At 41.7% G+C, this 18,150-nt stretch overlaps 1 protein-coding gene across 1 annotated transcript in view; it reads left to right on the forward strand.

Annotated features, from left to right (window-relative positions):
• ankrd28b (ankyrin repeat domain 28b) overlaps window positions 1–18,150 on the forward strand; it is a 147,018-nt gene that overhangs the window by 106,765 nt on the left and 22,103 nt on the right. The window contains exons 21-24 of the mRNA XM_060921792.1: window positions 5,390–5,609; window positions 5,740–5,827; window positions 5,912–5,995; window positions 11,143–11,288. Coding sequence (XP_060777775.1) covers window positions 5,390–5,609; window positions 5,740–5,827; window positions 5,912–5,995; window positions 11,143–11,288 — 538 coding nt within the window. The remainder of the gene's footprint in view (window positions 1–5,389; window positions 5,610–5,739; window positions 5,828–5,911; window positions 5,996–11,142; window positions 11,289–18,150) is intronic.

Below are 18,150 nucleotides of genomic sequence, written 5' to 3' on the forward strand. Positions count from 1 at the left end.
GCCGTTTTTTTGTGCTGCATGGCGCATGCGCAGAGCTGATCCAATTCTATATTCTGCGCGGAATGCAGGGCTTTCCACAAGCGCCGGCTGCTGGCCATACAATTAAATCCAGCCGGCTACTTTAATGACTATTATTTTTGTAGCCCACAGGCTCTAAATATTAATTTTCGATTTTAATAAAATTAAATGTTTATCTAACGGACTGACAATAATGTCAAACTGAACCGCACTCATTTAAGTTGTGATTCGCGCTGTTTGTACCGATAATAACCACAAATTCCCCGCCGACTTCGTTGATCAAGGGAGAGTAACTCATCCGCGGCCCCGACATGCGGTGTGTGTGTGCATGCGCACTCGGCGGAGGCAGTAGTGTGTCGGAGGGAACAGAAGCAGAGATGACGTTTATTTTGTCTCCGGTAAACCAGTCTTCTCTCGTTCAATTACGTGCTGGCATCAAAAGACACCGCTGGTTGTAAATGAACCCAAACTGAGTGGTTGGAGTGTATTTTCATACACAAATGGAGAAATGTTTGCTGAGTGTTTAATTGTGTAGCCCCACTGCAGACCGTTGTCGTTGTTAATTCATAGCATGCTCAGTTGCGTGAATGTGTCATGCACCGAAAATAAGAGATTTACAAGCCAGGAACGCCTCATGATGCAATACGCAAGAAAAGAAAGAAGATTTACTGCCATTTTACTTTGTATTTGAGTAAAGTGAATAAATAAATGGTCTGTGGAAAATGCATTTAATCCTGCGAACTGCGTGCACAGGAGTTTATTTTGTGTTTCCTCCCCCCCGGCTGGCTACTTATTTGTCATGGCTGGCTAGTATGAGCCTTAGTGGAAAGCCCTGGGAATGCGGAAATGTCAAGTTCGATTTTAGATTTACGAACCCGAAAAAAATGTCGAAAAAACAGCGTTAAAAAAAAAAAATTTCAACAGCACAAACGGCACTCACCCGGCCGGTGGACCGGAAACAGAACATTTTTTAATAATGGCCTGATGACCTGCCGACTTGTCCAGGGTGTACCCCGCCTTTCGCCCGTAGTCAGCTGGGATAGGCTCCAGCTTGCCTGCGACCCTGTAGAACAGGATAAAGCGGCTACAGATAATGAGATGAGAAGAAGTCTTTTACATACATATCTCTTTCCCCCTCCTTCTTCCCTCTTTTTTTTTTTTTTGCAGTTCAGTAGGGGTGTAACACAACACCGCTGTCTGTATCGGTTTAGTGCCCCAAATATCTGTGTTCATCAACCACCACACCTCTGACCAGGCAGTTACTAAGCAGGGCTTTCCCCAAAGCATGGATACACAGCTCTTCGCTGCACTGTGATGTCAGCGCAACGCTGTCACTTGCACACCAAAAAAAAAAAAATCAATACCATAAATTGAACAATGCAGAGTACTTTCCGCACCTAAATATCTCCTATTGCTGGGTTTCACGTGACGTCACATCCGCCTCATTAGTTATTCACAACTTTAGCTGGTGATCTACCAAAGCTCAGCTGACTAAGCGGTTGAATGAAGAAGGTGCATTGCTTGCATGAAAAATGCCTTACGCTTGCGTTGTTTTAGGTTGTTCGAATCGATCAAACCATGAAACTAATAAAAGTTTCTTCAGGGTTCCCCATGAACTAATAAAAAGGGTGAACGAACACAGGGTTTCACAAAAAGATGTCAAGAAAGGTGGCTTTTGAACCTCTCACTGAGTCGAAGCATGCTCGAGTTAGCAGTGATCACTTGGTGAAAGGTTTGTATTTCCCTCTCAGCTATGCCCTTAGTGTTTTCCAAGTACTTTTCTTGCTGTGTGTCGTTATTTTACAGTACTTTTTTGAGTCACGAAGTGCTTTCTTTGTTTCCTCCTCACTCAGTCCATATGTATGAAAGTCACGACAAAATTCTTCCCCAGCCATACCGTTACAATGCACCATGATCACTTCTCCGTCTTGTTTAACTAAGATCCAGGTCTTTAAAGGGGTTTCTGATGATCTTTGTGAATGATTTACCTGCGAGATAAGAGCAAATGCAAGTGAGAATCAAGCCAACTGTTTGTTTTCACTTCAACTTGCAGCGCTTCATTGTAAAGATGCGAATGAAAAGCTTAAAAAAAAAATCCTTGGACGGGCAAAAACAATACAGGATTCATTCGGCAGCGACTTGATACCGAAGTCCTTTACCCAGCCACGCACAAAAAAAAAGTTGTAAGCCTCCATACTCTTCCATGCTTTCATCTGTTTTGCGGTGTAGAAGGACATCTGCAACACCAGATAGTTCAAGATGTCGGGGAACTCGACTGAAGGATAGTTTTTGAGATCGTATGACAAATCCTTCTTTCCCAGACTGTAGGGGTCGATTCCATTACACATAGCAATCTCCTGAATAGATCTAAAGCCAGCAGTGGCTTCTAGATTACGAGCGCACTCTAAGTTATCGCTAGTTGTTTGCACTACAGCAGGCGTTTAGACCACCAGCTATTAGACTTCCAGTAACACTGCTTAGAAAAGTCACGTGACTGAAACCCAGCAATAGGTCTAGACTATCCTGGTACTCAACCCAGAAGCAGGGCTTTGAACCAGAATTTTTTTCCTATTGGTTCGTTCCGAACAGAAACGGAATTTTAACGTTTCCGGTTTTGGGTTCCACCATTAAATAGACGTTCCCGAACCAGTTAGAACAAAAAAATTTTGTTCCCGGAACGGTTAATTACGTTCCCTGTCAGCTGTTTAACAAATGGCTATAAAATTATGTCTCTGTCTCATCCAGCTTAAGCCAAATGTAGGCTAATTCTATTACAACCTTCATTAAATAAGACAAGAAATAATTCAAAACAATTATTATTTCAAATGTTGGCGATTTGGATTCTCAGTATGTCTTCCCATCTACTCAAACAGAAAAAGTGCCAAAAATGAAAGATAATTCGTTTAGTGTGTTACCAAAGGCTAGTCAGGCCCTATAGAGGGCTACCGCATGACGTCACCGCGCCGTGAGATTTTGTTAGGCGCCATATTGGAAGACCAAGTACACATCTATGCAAGTACATACATACATAAAACAAACTACACCTGAAATGTAGCCAGGGTCGGTTCTGCCCTAATCTGGACCCGGGTGCAACATCGCGCAAACCCCCTCCCCCCCCAAAAAAAAATAAAACAGTCTAAATCAGGACAACCATCACATAACTATAACTGTAAACATTTTATATCAACTATTTTAACTAAATGGGCTATAATAAATAAGCCTGCAGGCAGCCACGGCGGGCCGCCTCAGAAAAGTAACCATTCAGTGACACAACTGAAAGCCTGCAGCCACGGCGGGCTGCCTTAAAAAGTAACCATTTGTCCTACCTTAAAACTCGTTTTGCATTTTCTGCCTCCTTTTTTGTATTTTCGACCCTCCATTTATTTTCTTTCCTTTTCTGAAAACCCGATTTGTGTCCAGACATTTTGTTCTGCTACCAACGAACTAACTCGTCAGGTCTCGTCTCTCGAGTCCGCGATGATTCCCGTGGGAAGGGCAACAATTGATACATTTTTACAAACAGCCAATAGGGAGGTTGCAACGTTCAGGCTCTCCTTTTCTCAGACACTCAGTAATGCACTCACTCACTTATTATCACGTGGAGACATGATAGTAGTCCACCCTCCCGCTCTCTCCATTCAATCAGCGAACGTCACACAGGAAGTGAACCCCAGCGGGTCATAGAAACTTGCGCAGGAGAAGAATGACTTTATTTGTAGGCTACAGAAACTTTGAGGAACGAAATAAAAACCGGTATTAACCGGTTACCATTATTTTTAATAAGCGTTTCTGTTCCGGAACATAAAAAATAATAAAGTTTCTGGTTTCGTTTCTGTTCCATGTGAAATAGAAAAAGTTCCCGGTTTTCGTTTTCGTTCCTTGAACCGGTTCAAAGCCCTGCCCAGAAGTAAAAATAAAGGATTTCACTGCCTGCACCGACTGCCATTCGCAACCATACAGTACATAAAACCACGTTCTCAGCGCTGGTCGCTAGATGGCGCTGTTGCTTGATTTGACCTCGATTCTGTTCCTGGCATCCTGGAGTGGGAAAAAGAAGAGGCGTGCTACAAAGTGTTTTCATTTCAAATTTAATTTTGCCCCTTGCCTGTTTGACAAGGTAAAACACAGCAAATTTAATAATGTTGAATTGTGCCTATATCAGCCCTAGATGCCATCAGAATGCACCATTTAAAGTCTCTAATTTCAAAATTTTCTGGGAGAGCATGCCCTCGGACCCCCCTAGCAGCCTTCGGGGCCCTCCGTTCCACGCTACGCATCAGTAATACCGCGCTAATTTTTTTATTTTATTTTTTTTTCTGGGGAAAGCCCTGCTAAGGATGAATGAACACTGTAAATGCTTTATATTTAACTCCCCATTTGCATCCTAATTGAAAGTAAAAGCCTCACATTATTATTTTTTTAAATTATTATTTTTTTTTTGGACACGTCCTGCAGTGGTCCAAATTATGACCTCTAGTCTCAATCAGATGCCATGGGAACCTTTCTCGCAAACTTTTTAAATATAAAAACGAACAAAAATCCTTCATGTTAGTATTTGTATTTGCATCCATTAAAGTGCATATCAGGGGTAAATTCAGGAGCGAGATCAATGTAATTCTCCTATTTTATATTAAACTTTGGTCAAATATCTGTCACATTCTGCATTTTGTGCAGTTTTTTTACCTTGCGCAATACCAGAAAAATTCAGTTGAAATCAAGGCATTTGAGGCGAATTGGTCCGCCTCTGAAAAAACTTGGCATTTGGATTTCCCGGCAAACACTGATTTTCGTGACGTCGCGTGCGGGACGCCTCCTTCTGAATCCTACGTCAGCGCTGGTTTGTTTATGAGAAAACGACCTGGTGGTTTTCTGCAAATTTCTTCAACGTTATCACGTAATTATTAAAATGGTTAACAGATGTATCGTAGGAGGGTGTAGCAACACCAATCATGATGGGATTAGTACTCATCGTTTCCCACATTGCGCTCAGGTAACAATTCCATCTTTCAATGCAAAATCGCTAGCTGCTAAACTTGGTCTACACAGGCTGTGCACTGAACCCGTGCAAGCTCACGCAGCCTGCTGGTGCTTCCGCACGTGACGTCACGAATCTGGCTCCAGACTCGCTTGGGATTTTTACAGACGCATTTTATTTTATTTAATTTTTTTTTTCTGCTGTAGACAGATGGCCTTGTGCAAAATTACCCTTCTGGATGAGTGTGTAAAGGGATGTACTTTCATATAAAAAAACCCGAATTTGATCCAGGATATGCACTTTAATGACGCGTTATCTGTTCAGCATATAATTCTAGGTCGTATTCTCAGTTCTCACTCTTGCATTTATGTGAGTGTGTGTTGGTGACTCCTCCAGGCAGTGACGGGACATGAAGAGTGTGTGGAGGCCTTGCTGCAGCACAATGCCAGTTTCATGGTGCGGGACTGTCGAGGGCGCTCTCCTGTACATTTGGCTGCCGCCTGTGGCCACGTGGGGGTTTTGGGTGGTCTGTTACATGCAGCTCAGTCTTTGGATTCCATCCCTGTCATCACAGACCGCCAGAGATACACACCTCTGCACTGGGCCTGTTACAACGGTGAGAACAGAAACGCACACAGCTTTTTCACACACGCTGATGACAAGGTTATATATTATCCGTGCAAGTGGGTCTGTCGTTTGGACCACATGTCACTCCTTTCTGTCTGTCTGTCTTTTGTTCTTTCTAGGTCATGACACGTGTGTTGAAGTGCTGCTGGAACAGGAGCTGTTCCACAAGGTAGAGGGCAACTCCTTCAGCCCGCTTCATTGTGCTGTGTAAGTCTGATCGTTCTTGGGATGGATTGGGAAAAAGATTAAGAAATAAACGCTCACGAATGCAATGTTCATTTTGGATTGTAGGATAAACGACAATGAGGGAGCAGCAGAAATGTTGATCGACACGCTGGGTTCTGTGATCGTCAATGCTGCAGACTCTAAAAACAGGTACGCCAGCAGGTAGTTCATAGACAGCCATGGATAGCACTTTTAATGATATCTACCTAGTAGTGGGCAGCTAGTAATAAAAAAAAAAAAGCTATATCTTGATTAGGGATGTTAACCAATGACCGTTTGCCCGATGGTTGACCGAATCAACGTCAACCGGTTAATTTTTTTTTTGGTTGTCGGTTAAAAAAAAAAAATCAATCGTTTTGAAGCTGCCGATTTTGGAGCGGAGAACCTGGAATTCTGTGTTGTAAACGCTTGGGGCATGCCATGCGGTGTAAGGACGACAGCTGACAAATCAGAAACACTCAGTCATGTCCCGCCCCAGTTGAAGACCGCTGCCACTTGGTGAAAGAAAAAAGTGTAGACAGGCTTTTTAGCTTACAAACTACTATTCTGTTTTTTTTTTTTTAAATTATTATTATGGCCCTTTTCCACTACCCTTTTTCAGCTCACTTCAGCTCGCTTCAGCTCACTTCAGCCCGACACGGCTCGCGTTTCAACTACCAAAAACCAGCACGACTCAGCTCGCTTCAGCCCTGCTTAGCCCCTAAAACTCGCACGGTTTTGGAGTGGGGCTGAAGCGAGCCAAAGCGAGCCGACTGAGGCTGGGGGCGTGAGCAGACACTCCCCTGTGCACTGATTGGTGAGGAGGAGTGTCCTCACACGCCCACACACGCCCCGCGAGCGCGCTGGGATCTGTAAACACCGCAAACCCGGAAGGAGAAGAATTACGAATTACGAGAATTTCTGAAGCCTTATGCGCCTCGCCTCATCTATACGCTCTTGCCAGTATCTGTTGGTGTTGTTCGTGACAACAAGCCACAGCACCAAGACCAGCAACACTAACGACTCCATGTCCTCCATGTTTATTGTTTACTATCCGGGTCGTGAGACTACCGCTTAAAAGCTCACTGATGTCACTGTTTGCGCTGCTTAACGACATCACCTGACGTCCACCCACTTTCGCTAACTCCACCCAGTGTGTCCACCCACTTCCAGCCAGCGCGGTTGTAGTCGAAATGCAACTCCAACAGCCCTGCTCAGCCCGACTCAGCACGACACGGCTCAGCCCGACTCAGCCGCGTTTGTAGTGGAAAAGCGGCATTAGAAGGCACATCGAGTTTAGTCCTGCCTTGGCCAGTGCATTCTGAAAGTATGTTTCGGTCTGTAGCCAACAATGCATGTTATTGCAGATCATATCTCTCCACACAAACTAAAGGCGCAGATGCCGACTTTTTCACAGCTGAATCGTGCAGATCCGATTTTTTTTTAGGGGGGGCGCTGGAGTGTCTGAATAATTTCATCAGAGTAAATTCTGTATTAAAATTACTAAATAAGCAAATGCCGTTACAGTCCATGAAACATAGGAAGTATGAGAAGAAAACAGTAAATCAGAAAGCTGCGCACGTTTGTGCAGCTTCCGCGAAAACGTGCGCAGCTTTCTAATTTACTGTTTTCTTCTCATACTTATACTTGCTATGTTTCATGGACTGTAACGGCATTTGCTCATTTAGTAATTTTAATACAGAATTTACTCTGATGAAATTATTCAGACACTCCAACGCCCCCCCTAAAAAAAAATCGGATCTGCACGATTCAGCTGTGAAAAAGGCGGCATCCGCCAAAAGGCGCGCCGTTTGCATCCCTGTAAACTCGTAGGTTAACCGGCTAATGAGGCTCGGTGGTCGGGCAGGATTTTTTTTTAGTTTTCGCCATCCCTAATCTTGATTGTGTCTCTCACATTAGATCATTATAGCAGTGTTTCTCAACCAGTGGGCTGCAAAGTGTCATCTAGTGGGCCGTGAACTCCCCCCCCCCCAAGTTGAAGCTAATTTTTACCTGTAATAGGGTACCAATTGCTGGGTTGCATCCGACATCACATCCACCTCATTAAGCTACGGTCACACTACAGCTAGCGATGCTTTGTGATGGGTTATTGATGAAAATGAGGCATTTTGGCAACGATGCATGATGATACACGCATGAGCTAAAAGTTGTACTCACACAGTAGGTGAACACTTGACTGTCACGCCTTTTCCCGCTTGAGTCTGGCGCAGCTCGAGCGGCCGTGCTCGCCCACGGAGTGCATTGTACGCGCTCTTGGGACCCAGTCGTTATGGGAAACACCTGATACTGATTTGAGCGCAATCAGCGCTCACAGATGTGTATGCTGTTTTCACTGAGGCTTTGCGAAGTATTCTCATCACTGTTCCATTTGTTTCTAGCCGTGTTTATAACGCTGTTTAAATATCCCGCTTTGCTTTCGTTTTTGTAAATATCACGCCTTGCTAATAAACACTCTTCCTACACTTGGATCCGTCTACCGCCGTCTATCTTGTAGTGCCCTGATCCCCAGATCTTTAACCCGGCCACATATAAAAAGTTGTACGCCTCCATGCTCTTCCAGGTTTTCATCTGTTTGTCCGTGTAGAACGATGTCTGCAACACCAGGTAGTTTGAGATGTCAGGGAACTCAACGGATGGATCATTTTCCAACTCCTAGGAAAAATCCTTCTTTGTTAGCATGTAAGGATCTAATCCCACTGAGTGGTTTCTATTATCCACTTATTTTGAGTGCACTTCTTGGTTTTAGTAACTTGCTTGTTTGCTGACTCCAGTTTTGGATCATTAATCCCTTTTGACTGAGAATGACCTGCATGCATGGTTTGGCTTCTGGCACATCCGTACAGTTTTAAATACAATACCTACAGTTAAAACTAGTTTGTTTTTATTGCATTTATTTAATTCCTGGGCTTCCGTCTGTAACAGGGAGTGACGTTATTTTCCATTAATACACTTTACAATAGATTATTAGATTCTAATAGAATAGATGAGCCAAAATAATTGGGGATCTTTTTTTAATGGGCCCCGACTCGTTGCAAGTATGAATAGGTGGGGCTCAAACTAGAAAAGGTTGAGAACCCCGGTATTGTAGCATAGCATATCCTGCTTCTGTACCCAGGACTATAATCAGAACTTGCAACCCTTTTCTAAGCCTCAACCATCTTTGCATGACAACAGCAAATAGTCGGCGTTAACTCAGTACTGAGTATGCTGTCATAGCAATGAGGACGTGTGTGTGTGCAGAGCCTAATCTAGGGCGCGTAATACATGATAATATGCGTTTTTTATCTGTCTGTCGCACACCCACTTTTTGGGCACGAGAGTGATATCGCGTATCTATTCATTTTGTCGCGCATTTATAAGTAGAGAGCGTGTAGTCGCGTTTTACTGAATCTTGTGCGTATCAATTTGTCAGCACCAGCTAGCAAGCACTGCGGTAAATGTAGCGTTGTTTACACACCAATCGGAAAGGACCGAAGTATTCCGAATGGTTTATTTAGCGGGTAAAACAGTTTTGTGAACTATTATATCATTGGTCACTGAACCGGAAGACAGTGTATCTCAACCAATCGTGTGAAGTGTTTTAAAAATACCCAAAAGCACATGGCATATCGTTCTGTCTCATCCAAACATAACAATGTCAAAACGCGTGGTCACGTTGAAAGACCTTTGGACGAAAAAAGGAAACAAAACAAAGACACAGAAGTGACACAGGAGTGAGTGTTATGTTATTAATCATATTAAAATAGTAAAGGTGCTTAGTTGATATATAAGACATATATATAAGTTTGTGTACAAATATGATCTTAGAGTAATTATATGACAGTTTGAAGACATACTAAGTCATTTGATTCTGATTGATAATGGTTTTTGTAGTTTGAATTTGATATTATTTTCCTAATGCCAATATACAATTAGTTTGATGATGTTTGGTATTATGTAAGTTTTATTTAAAAATATTATGAACTATATTTAATATGTTCTTGTGTAATTGTAGGTACTGTAAGATTATAAATGATAGAGATTATATACTTTTTAGGAAGTCTGAATGTTGAGATTATCTCCAGTCATTTATGTCAAAATCTAGTTTAAACATAGGTAGATTGTTTAATGTTTTTCACTTTCATGAAAGGTGGTCTGAACAAAACAAATATGATAGCATTTTTAAATATTTGATAGTGATTTTATTTTATTCAGAAAGTCAGATTTTTCATCTTATTATTAATTAATAGTGGCAAGACTACATAGATTTTAGACTTAACTATATCAAATTCAAATGATGTAATATTAACCTAGTCATATTTGATATGCAGTATTAACCTAGTCATATTTGATATGCAGTATTAACCTAGTCATATTTGATATGTAATATTAACCTAGTCATATTTGATATGCAGTATTAACCTAGTCATATTTGATATGTAATATTAACCTAGTCATATTTGATATGTAATATTAACCTAGTCATATTTGATATGTAATATTAACCTAGTCATATTTGATATGCAGTATTAACCTAGTCATATTTGATATGCAATATTAACCGTCATATTTGATATGCAATATTAACCTAGTCATATTTGATATGCAATATTAACCTAGTCATATTTGATATGTAATATTAACCTAGTCATATTTGATATGCAGTATTAACCTAGTCATATTTGATATGCAGTATTAACCTAGTCATGTTTGATATGCAACATTATACTACTGGTGGTTAAATTGGTAAAAATAGGCTAGTCACATGATTTATAGTAAGACAGTATCCTAGTCATATAACAGAAAACTAGTCATATTTGTAAGGTTTTGCAGTATATAATTCATATAGTTTTTGATCTAAAATCTTTACATTTTTAAAGTTCAGATCTGATCATAATGTTTGTGCAATACTATAAACTGTGGATAAGTGTTTGCTGATATGGTTTTCATATCACTGTATTAAAGGATATGTGTAGTGCCATAATTATGATATTATATAGATTAACATCTGATATGAATGTTTGTTACATGTATTTAGTTTTATTAATAAAACTGTTCTGTTTATAGATGTACTCTTGAAAATATCTGCCAATGTATTACTTATTTTTCTGTCCCCACTAACTGGAACAAATGAGGGATATTTTTACCCATGTTAATATTTTCTGTCCCCTGTTTCTACAGCTAGTGAGGGATCTGTCCCCTATTTTCAAATTCCTAGATTAGGCCGTGTGTGTGTGTGTGTGTGTGTGTGTGTGTGTGTGTGTGTGTGTGTGTGTGTAAAATATGCAGCAAGGATTGATTTGCTTTGATTCCTGCAGGACTCCACTCCATGCTGCTGCATTCACTGATCACGTGGAGTGTCTGCAACTTCTGCTTGCCCACAATGCCCAGGTGAATTGTGTTGACTCTGGTGGCAAAACCCCGCTCATGATGGCTGCTGAAAACGGACAAACGAACGCTGTGGGTAAGCCATCTCCAAACCAGAGCCCGTCAGTGAGGCCAGTGTTTTCTCTGGCATGAATTCCAGTGGCTGGTATTAATTATGTGCAATGAGGAATCGCAGCATTTCATGGACTAGACTTGTCAATCAAACACAGTGGACAGGTGTGTTTCGAAGAACGTGACATCTGAGTAAAATACATAAACAGCCAACAGTCCTGCACTGATGCTGATAAGCCGGTCTGGGTGTGAAGGTCAGGTGTCCAGCTTTTGGCCATATAGTGTACTACTTTGGGTTCAGTATAAAGTTATGGCGTATTCACACCTACGTTGTTTGGTCCGGACCAAACGACCAAACTTCCCTTGGTCCGGACCTTTTGGGTTGGTCTGAATACAAACCACCGAACTCTGGTCCGGACCAAACAAGCAGACCGAGACCGAGCTGCAAGGTCGGACTCGGTCCGGGCCAAAGGAACCCTGGTGCGGACCTTTTGGAGGTGTGAAAGCAGACCGGACCTAATCCGACAGTTTTGCTTTTTTGTACCTCGGGAGCTTCCGTCGTTTGTCGAGCATTATGGGAAACAGAGTCTTGACACTCCACCGCAAAGTGCAAACACTGTTTCGGTTGTCAAGGGAACCTTACAACAGTCGTTCAGTCATTCAGACCAGTGGTAGGCTAGACTACAGAGTACAAAAAATGAGTAGGGGGCAAACGTGGGCCGAGGAAGAAACGCGTACCCTTGTGGATATATGGGCAGATGTCCACATATCTGAGCTTTTGGAGAGAACACACAAAAATGCTGACGGGTTTGCTGTATTCAGTGAGAAAATGAAGGAGAAGGGGTTCACGCGCTCCCCAGAACAATGTCGGCTAAAAGTGAAGAAACTCCGTCAGACCTACATTAAAATCAGGGACATTCTTTCAAAAAGTGGCGGTACTAGCGACACAAAAAAGAAATTCATCTATTGCGTGAAGAGCCAGAACTGTCACAACATGATGTGCGCTCATCAGCGCTATCCTCCGTAGCTGCCTTGCCCTTTGTCGTCGTCGTTGATAAATTACTTGTACAACAGCATAGTAATCGCACAATTGTGAAAACAGTAAAAACTGGAAAAAACATATAGCTTTGATGACATTAAAAAGAATAACAGCACGGAAAGCCTCCGTGACTACTATTGAACTTAACGCTTTGTGCGCGTGTCATCTCTGACCAATAGCTGAACGACCTCAGGGCGCGTGGCTTTGTTGACAGATTTTGGTCCGCTTACTAAAATGTACAGTGTGAAAGCGAACCGCACCAAAATGAAAAAATAAAAAAAAAACATTTGGTTCGGACCAAAGCAAGTGAACTATCGAACTATCCTGGTCTGAATACACCCTTAGATAGTTAGAGGTTAGATGTAAATATCATGTTGGTCAACAATGTAAATATCAATCTTTAGCAAGTGAAATAGGGTGGAGCATGGGGTTTTATTTTTTATATATATATATATATATATATATATATATATATATATATATATATATATATATATATATATGGGTATTGTATGGGTTGTATTGTATGTTCTGTGTTGTGGCTGCAGCATGGGCGAATGGCCCAGAACAAATTTCTCACTTTGTGAGACAATAAAGTTAATCTTGGGTCTGTCTCAGAAACTGGGTACTGTGGGGGTACCCCACTAAATATACTTAGTCAATAAACTATACGGGTTTCGAATGGTGATGTTGGTTTTAATTTGAAATAAAATGATGAAAGAAATAATACAGATAAAACTAAATCTTTGATGTGAATACTCTATTCAGAATTTGGCAAAAATTCTGCAAATTTGTGGAAAAATGGCGGCTTGATCTGGGACATGATAAATGGTTGACTACATCGCATTCCCTTAAAAAGGTTGTAGTCCACTGAAAAGTCTACAGTTATCACTAATTGTATTTTAAGTTGTAACTTTATCCACCTAAGGATCGGTGCGCTCACAGAATAATCATAACCGTAATAAAACATCATGCATCACCGTTGTAACTCCATTTTCCGCAGACCCAAAACCAATACGATCGTGTGTTTTGATCTAAACGGAAAGCCTCAGGGTCGAGGTCACTACCTCACCAAAAGTACTGACTTAAAATCACTACGCCATATAAAAATTTAGTTATAAATCTGCTGTTTTGTTTTTTTTTAAATGAAAGCTGAAAGTTAGGTATAGAATATGTTTCTTACAGAATATGTTATGATGGTAGCTGGTCTTGTATGAATTTCTGAGCTATAAAATGGAGTTGTGGTCTATTTTTTACCGTAGCGTGTCATTTGTGTGCGGGGAAGGACACACATTAACAATTTGCATGTGTAGAATGGAATTTTCCACTCCAACAGTTAGAAGTTGATCGTGCCAGTTTCTGAGACGGACCCATATCACAGTATAGTTGCAATCAGAAATATTCAACCCCTTCACCTCAAAAGACATTATAGTGATGTGGATGAAAGATCTCATCTCATCACATTATCTCTAGCCGCTTTATCCTGTTCTACAGGGTCACAGGCAAGCTGGAGCCTATCCCAGCTGACTACGGGCGAAAGGCGGGGTACACCCTGGACAAGTCGCCAGGTCATCACAGGGCTGACACATAGACACAGACAACCATTCACACTCACATTCACACCTACGGTCAATTTAGAGTCACCAGTTAACCTAACCTGCATGTCTTTGGACTGTGGGGGAAACCGGAGCACCCGGAGGAAACCCACGCGGACACGGGAAGAACATGCAAACTCTGCACAGAAAGGCCCTCGCCGGCCACGGGGCTCAAACCCGGACCTTCTTGCTGTGAGGCGACAGCGCTAACCACTACACCACCGTGCCGCCCTGGATGAAAGATAATGACGACAAATGACAAAAAAAACCTCATTAAACAACAAAAAATTTATTGATACATATTTGAGTTATTTTGACAACAGAATTTGACTTAACTTTGAAGTTCAAATGAAAAATGTAAATCTTTTAGCACGTGCACTATTATTCAACTCCCAGCTTTAGTACTTTGTGGAGCATCCTTTAGCTTTTATAACTTCTAACAAACATTTTTCAGTAAATGCTGACAAGCTTCTTCCACCTCTCGATTGGAATCTTTGCCCAGTCTTGACGTGCAAAAGCCTCTAGCTCAGTGATGTTTGATGGCTCCCGTGCTGCAGCTGCCTTCTTTAAATCCCACCCAAGATTTTCAATCGGATTTAAATCTGGTGACTGAGAAGGCCACTCCAGGACGTTCCAGGATCTTTTTCTCAACCAAGCTTTGGTTGACTTGGAGGTGTGCTTGGGATCATTGTCTTGCAGGAAAGTCCATTGATTACCAAGGTTTAATTTGTTAACAGAAGGCATCACGTTCCTCTTTAAAATGGCCTGGTATTTCTGGGAATCCATGATGCCAGGTACACGAGCAAGATTGCCAGTTCCTGCCACAGAAAAACAGCCCCACATCATCAATGACCCACCTCCATGCTTGACTGTGGGGATGGTATTCTTCTGGTCATAAGCTTGGCCTTTGGCACTCCAGACATACCACTGGTCCATATGTCCAAACAGTTCCAGTTTGGTTTCATCAGTCCATAGAACTGTCTCCCAAAACTCTGCAGTCTTATCCAAATTCCTCCTGGCATATTCTAGTCGACTTTTGACGTTCCTTGTGGTCAAGAGTCGAGTGCGTCTTGGAATCCGGCCATGAAATTCTTGTTTATTCAGTGCACGTCTTACAGTTGCCACTGAAGCACTTGTACCAGCCTTCATCATGTCATCCTGTAGATGTCTTGCACTCACATGGGGGTTTTTCTTAGTTGTCCTAACTAAGTAGCTAAGGGCCCTTGATGAAATTTTGGGCTTTCTTCCACGGCCAGGCAGGTTTGCAGCTGTTCCATAAGTTTTAAACTTCCTTATAATGTTCCCAATGGTGTCTCTTGGAATGTTAAATTTTTTGGAAGTCGTCTTATGCCCAAGGCCCTTTAGGTGTGATGAAATAATCTCCTCTCTCAGCTTTTATGGAAGCTCCTTTGTCTTTCCCATGATTGCAGCTGACCTTGAATACTTTCATGGGTGGGGTTTATACATGCATCGCAAAAGAAGGATCATTATAGTGTTCCCAAAGGCTTAATTATGTTTCAGCTCCACTTTAGGCCATAAAAACTGTCAAACAACAATATTATATAGGGGTTGAATAATTATGACATAGCTATCTTAACAAAATATACTGTTTCGCACAAATACTACATCATGCATTTTCTGTGTTGATGTTATGTATCACTCAACTCCATAAAGAAGTCATCCAAAGCAGAATCTTGCTCTTTGAAAAAACTTTAATTGATAAATCCTTAAAATCTTTATGGGGTTGAATATTTCTGATTGCAATTTATATACAGTGGGGCAAAAAAGTATTTAGTCAGTCACCAATTGTGTAAGTTCTCTCACTTTAAAAAGATGAGAGAGGCCTGTAATTTTCATCATAGGTACACTTCAACTATGAGAGACAGAATGAGAAAAAAAAATCCAGAAAATCACATTGCCTGATTTTTAAAGAATTTATTTGCAAATTATGGTGGAAAATAAGTATTTGGTCAATAACAAAAGTTCATCTCAATACTTTGTTATATACCCTTTGTTGGCAATGACAGAGGTCAAACGTTTTCTGTAAGTCTTCACAAGGTTTTCACACACTGTTGCTGGTATTTTGGCCCATTCCTCCATGCAGATCTCCTCTAGAGCACTGATGTTTTGGGGCTGTCGCTGGGCAACACGGACTTTCAACTCCCTCCAAAGATTTTCTATGGGGTTGAGATCTGGAGACTGGCTAGGCCACTCCAGGACCTTGAAATGCTTCTTACGAAGCCACTCCTTCGTTGCCCGGGCGGTGTGTTTGGGATCATTGTCATGCTGAAAGACCCAGCCACGTTTCATCTTCAATGCCCTTGCTAATGGAAGGAGGTTTTCACTCAAAATCTCACGATACATGGCCCCATTCATTCTTTCCTTTACACGGATCAGTCGTCCTGGTCCCTTTGCAGAAAAACAGCCCCAAAGCATGATGTTTCCACCCCCATGCTTCACAGTAGGTATGGTGTTCTTTGGATGCAACTCAGCATTCTTTCTCCTCCAAACACGACAAGTTGAGTTTTTACCAAAAAGTTCTATTTTGGTTTCATCTGACCATATGACATTCTCCCAATCCTCTTCTGGATCATCCAAATGCTTTCTAGCAAACTTCAGACGGGCCTGGACATGTACTGGCTTAAGCAGGGGGACACGTCTGGCACTGCAGGATTTGAGTCCCTGGCGGCGTAGTGTGTTACTGATGGTAGCCTTTGTTACTTTGGTCTCAGCTCTCTGCAGGTCATTCACTAGGTCCCCCCGTGTGGTTCTGGGATTTTTGCTCACCGTTCTTGTGATCATTTTGACCCCACGGGGTGAGATCTTGCGTGGAGCCCCAAATCGAGGGAGATTATCAGTGGTCTTGTATGTCTTCGATTTTCTAATAATTGCTCCCACAGTTGATTTCTTCACACCAAGCTGCTTACCTATTGCAGATTCAGTCTTCCCAGCCTGGTGCAGGTCTACAATTTTGTTTCTGGTGTCCTTTGACAGCTCTTTGGTCTTGGCCATAATGGAGTTTGGAGTGTGACTGTTTGAGGATGTGGACAGGTGTCTTTTATACTGATAACGAGTTCAAACAGGTGCCATTAATACAGGTAACGAGTGGAGGACAGAGGAGCCTCTTAAAGAAGAAGTTACAGGTCTGTGAGAGCCAGAAATCTTGCTTGTTTGTAGGTGACCAAATACTTATTTTACCGAGGAATTTACCAATTAATTCATTAAAAATCCTACAATGTGATTTCCTGGATTCTTTCCCCCCATTCTGTCTCTCATAGTTGAAGTGTACTTATGATGAAAATTACAGGCCTCTTTCATCTTTTTAAGTGGGAGAACTTGCACAATTGGTGGCTGACTAAATACTTTTTTGCCCCACTGTATGTACATACATACATACACTGTTCTCCACAGGCGCTTTTAAAGTGGCACACCGCCACGTTATAATTCTGGCCTGCCACCCTTTCCTTGGCCAAAAAAACCCCAAAAAATAATTAAATAATAAATACATAACTTCATCAGTATACTCCATATAAATCATTAAGTATTCGCTTTATTATCATTTTGGAACTGTTTAACATGCAGAAGACCATTAAACGAATGCATACGGGGCTACCTGAAGTGGCCACGCGATTGCAGTAGAAAACCATCCGGCCAGCTGCATACAATGTGACACAGAGCTCTGCAGATTGAGGTCTATCCCTGCGTTACACTACACCGCACCACATTACACCATACCGACACATAGTAATGCTGGAAGCTGCAGCTAGCCAGCAGCTAAATAACTTTGCAGGTGTTTGTAGCGTTATTGTGCAACGGTTACGCTTAACTCTCGTCTTTTCTGACCATACACAGTTACAGTAATCATATAACAGCACACACATTAAGTTCAGGTCTTTTATTTTACGTATCTGTGATTGTGTAAGCAAGAGCTGCATTTTCCCGTTGCTTCCCTGTGGTTGTTTACTGCAGGTCTTCCGGGTTCCTGGGTCAAAGGACCCAAACTACAGAGGCCGGGGTGGCTTTGTAGTGCCAGTCTTGGGCACACGCACCACCTCGTTCATGGATTGGAGTGGTTTCATCCAATTAACATTAATTATGTGTATTGTAAAAAAAGTATGCATTTATTGTAATTAGAAAAAATATATAATTCATTCAGGGATGCGCATCAGTCTCAACTGAAATTTCAAATGAGTCTCACATTGACAATAAAGATACGTATGTACAGTAAGTGTGTTAATTTTTTGTAAAATGAT

Source organism: Neoarius graeffei, chromosome 5 (genome assembly GCF_027579695.1).
Source record: "Neoarius graeffei isolate fNeoGra1 chromosome 5, fNeoGra1.pri, whole genome shotgun sequence".
Taxonomy (NCBI): Eukaryota; Metazoa; Chordata; class Actinopteri; order Siluriformes; family Ariidae; genus Neoarius; species Neoarius graeffei.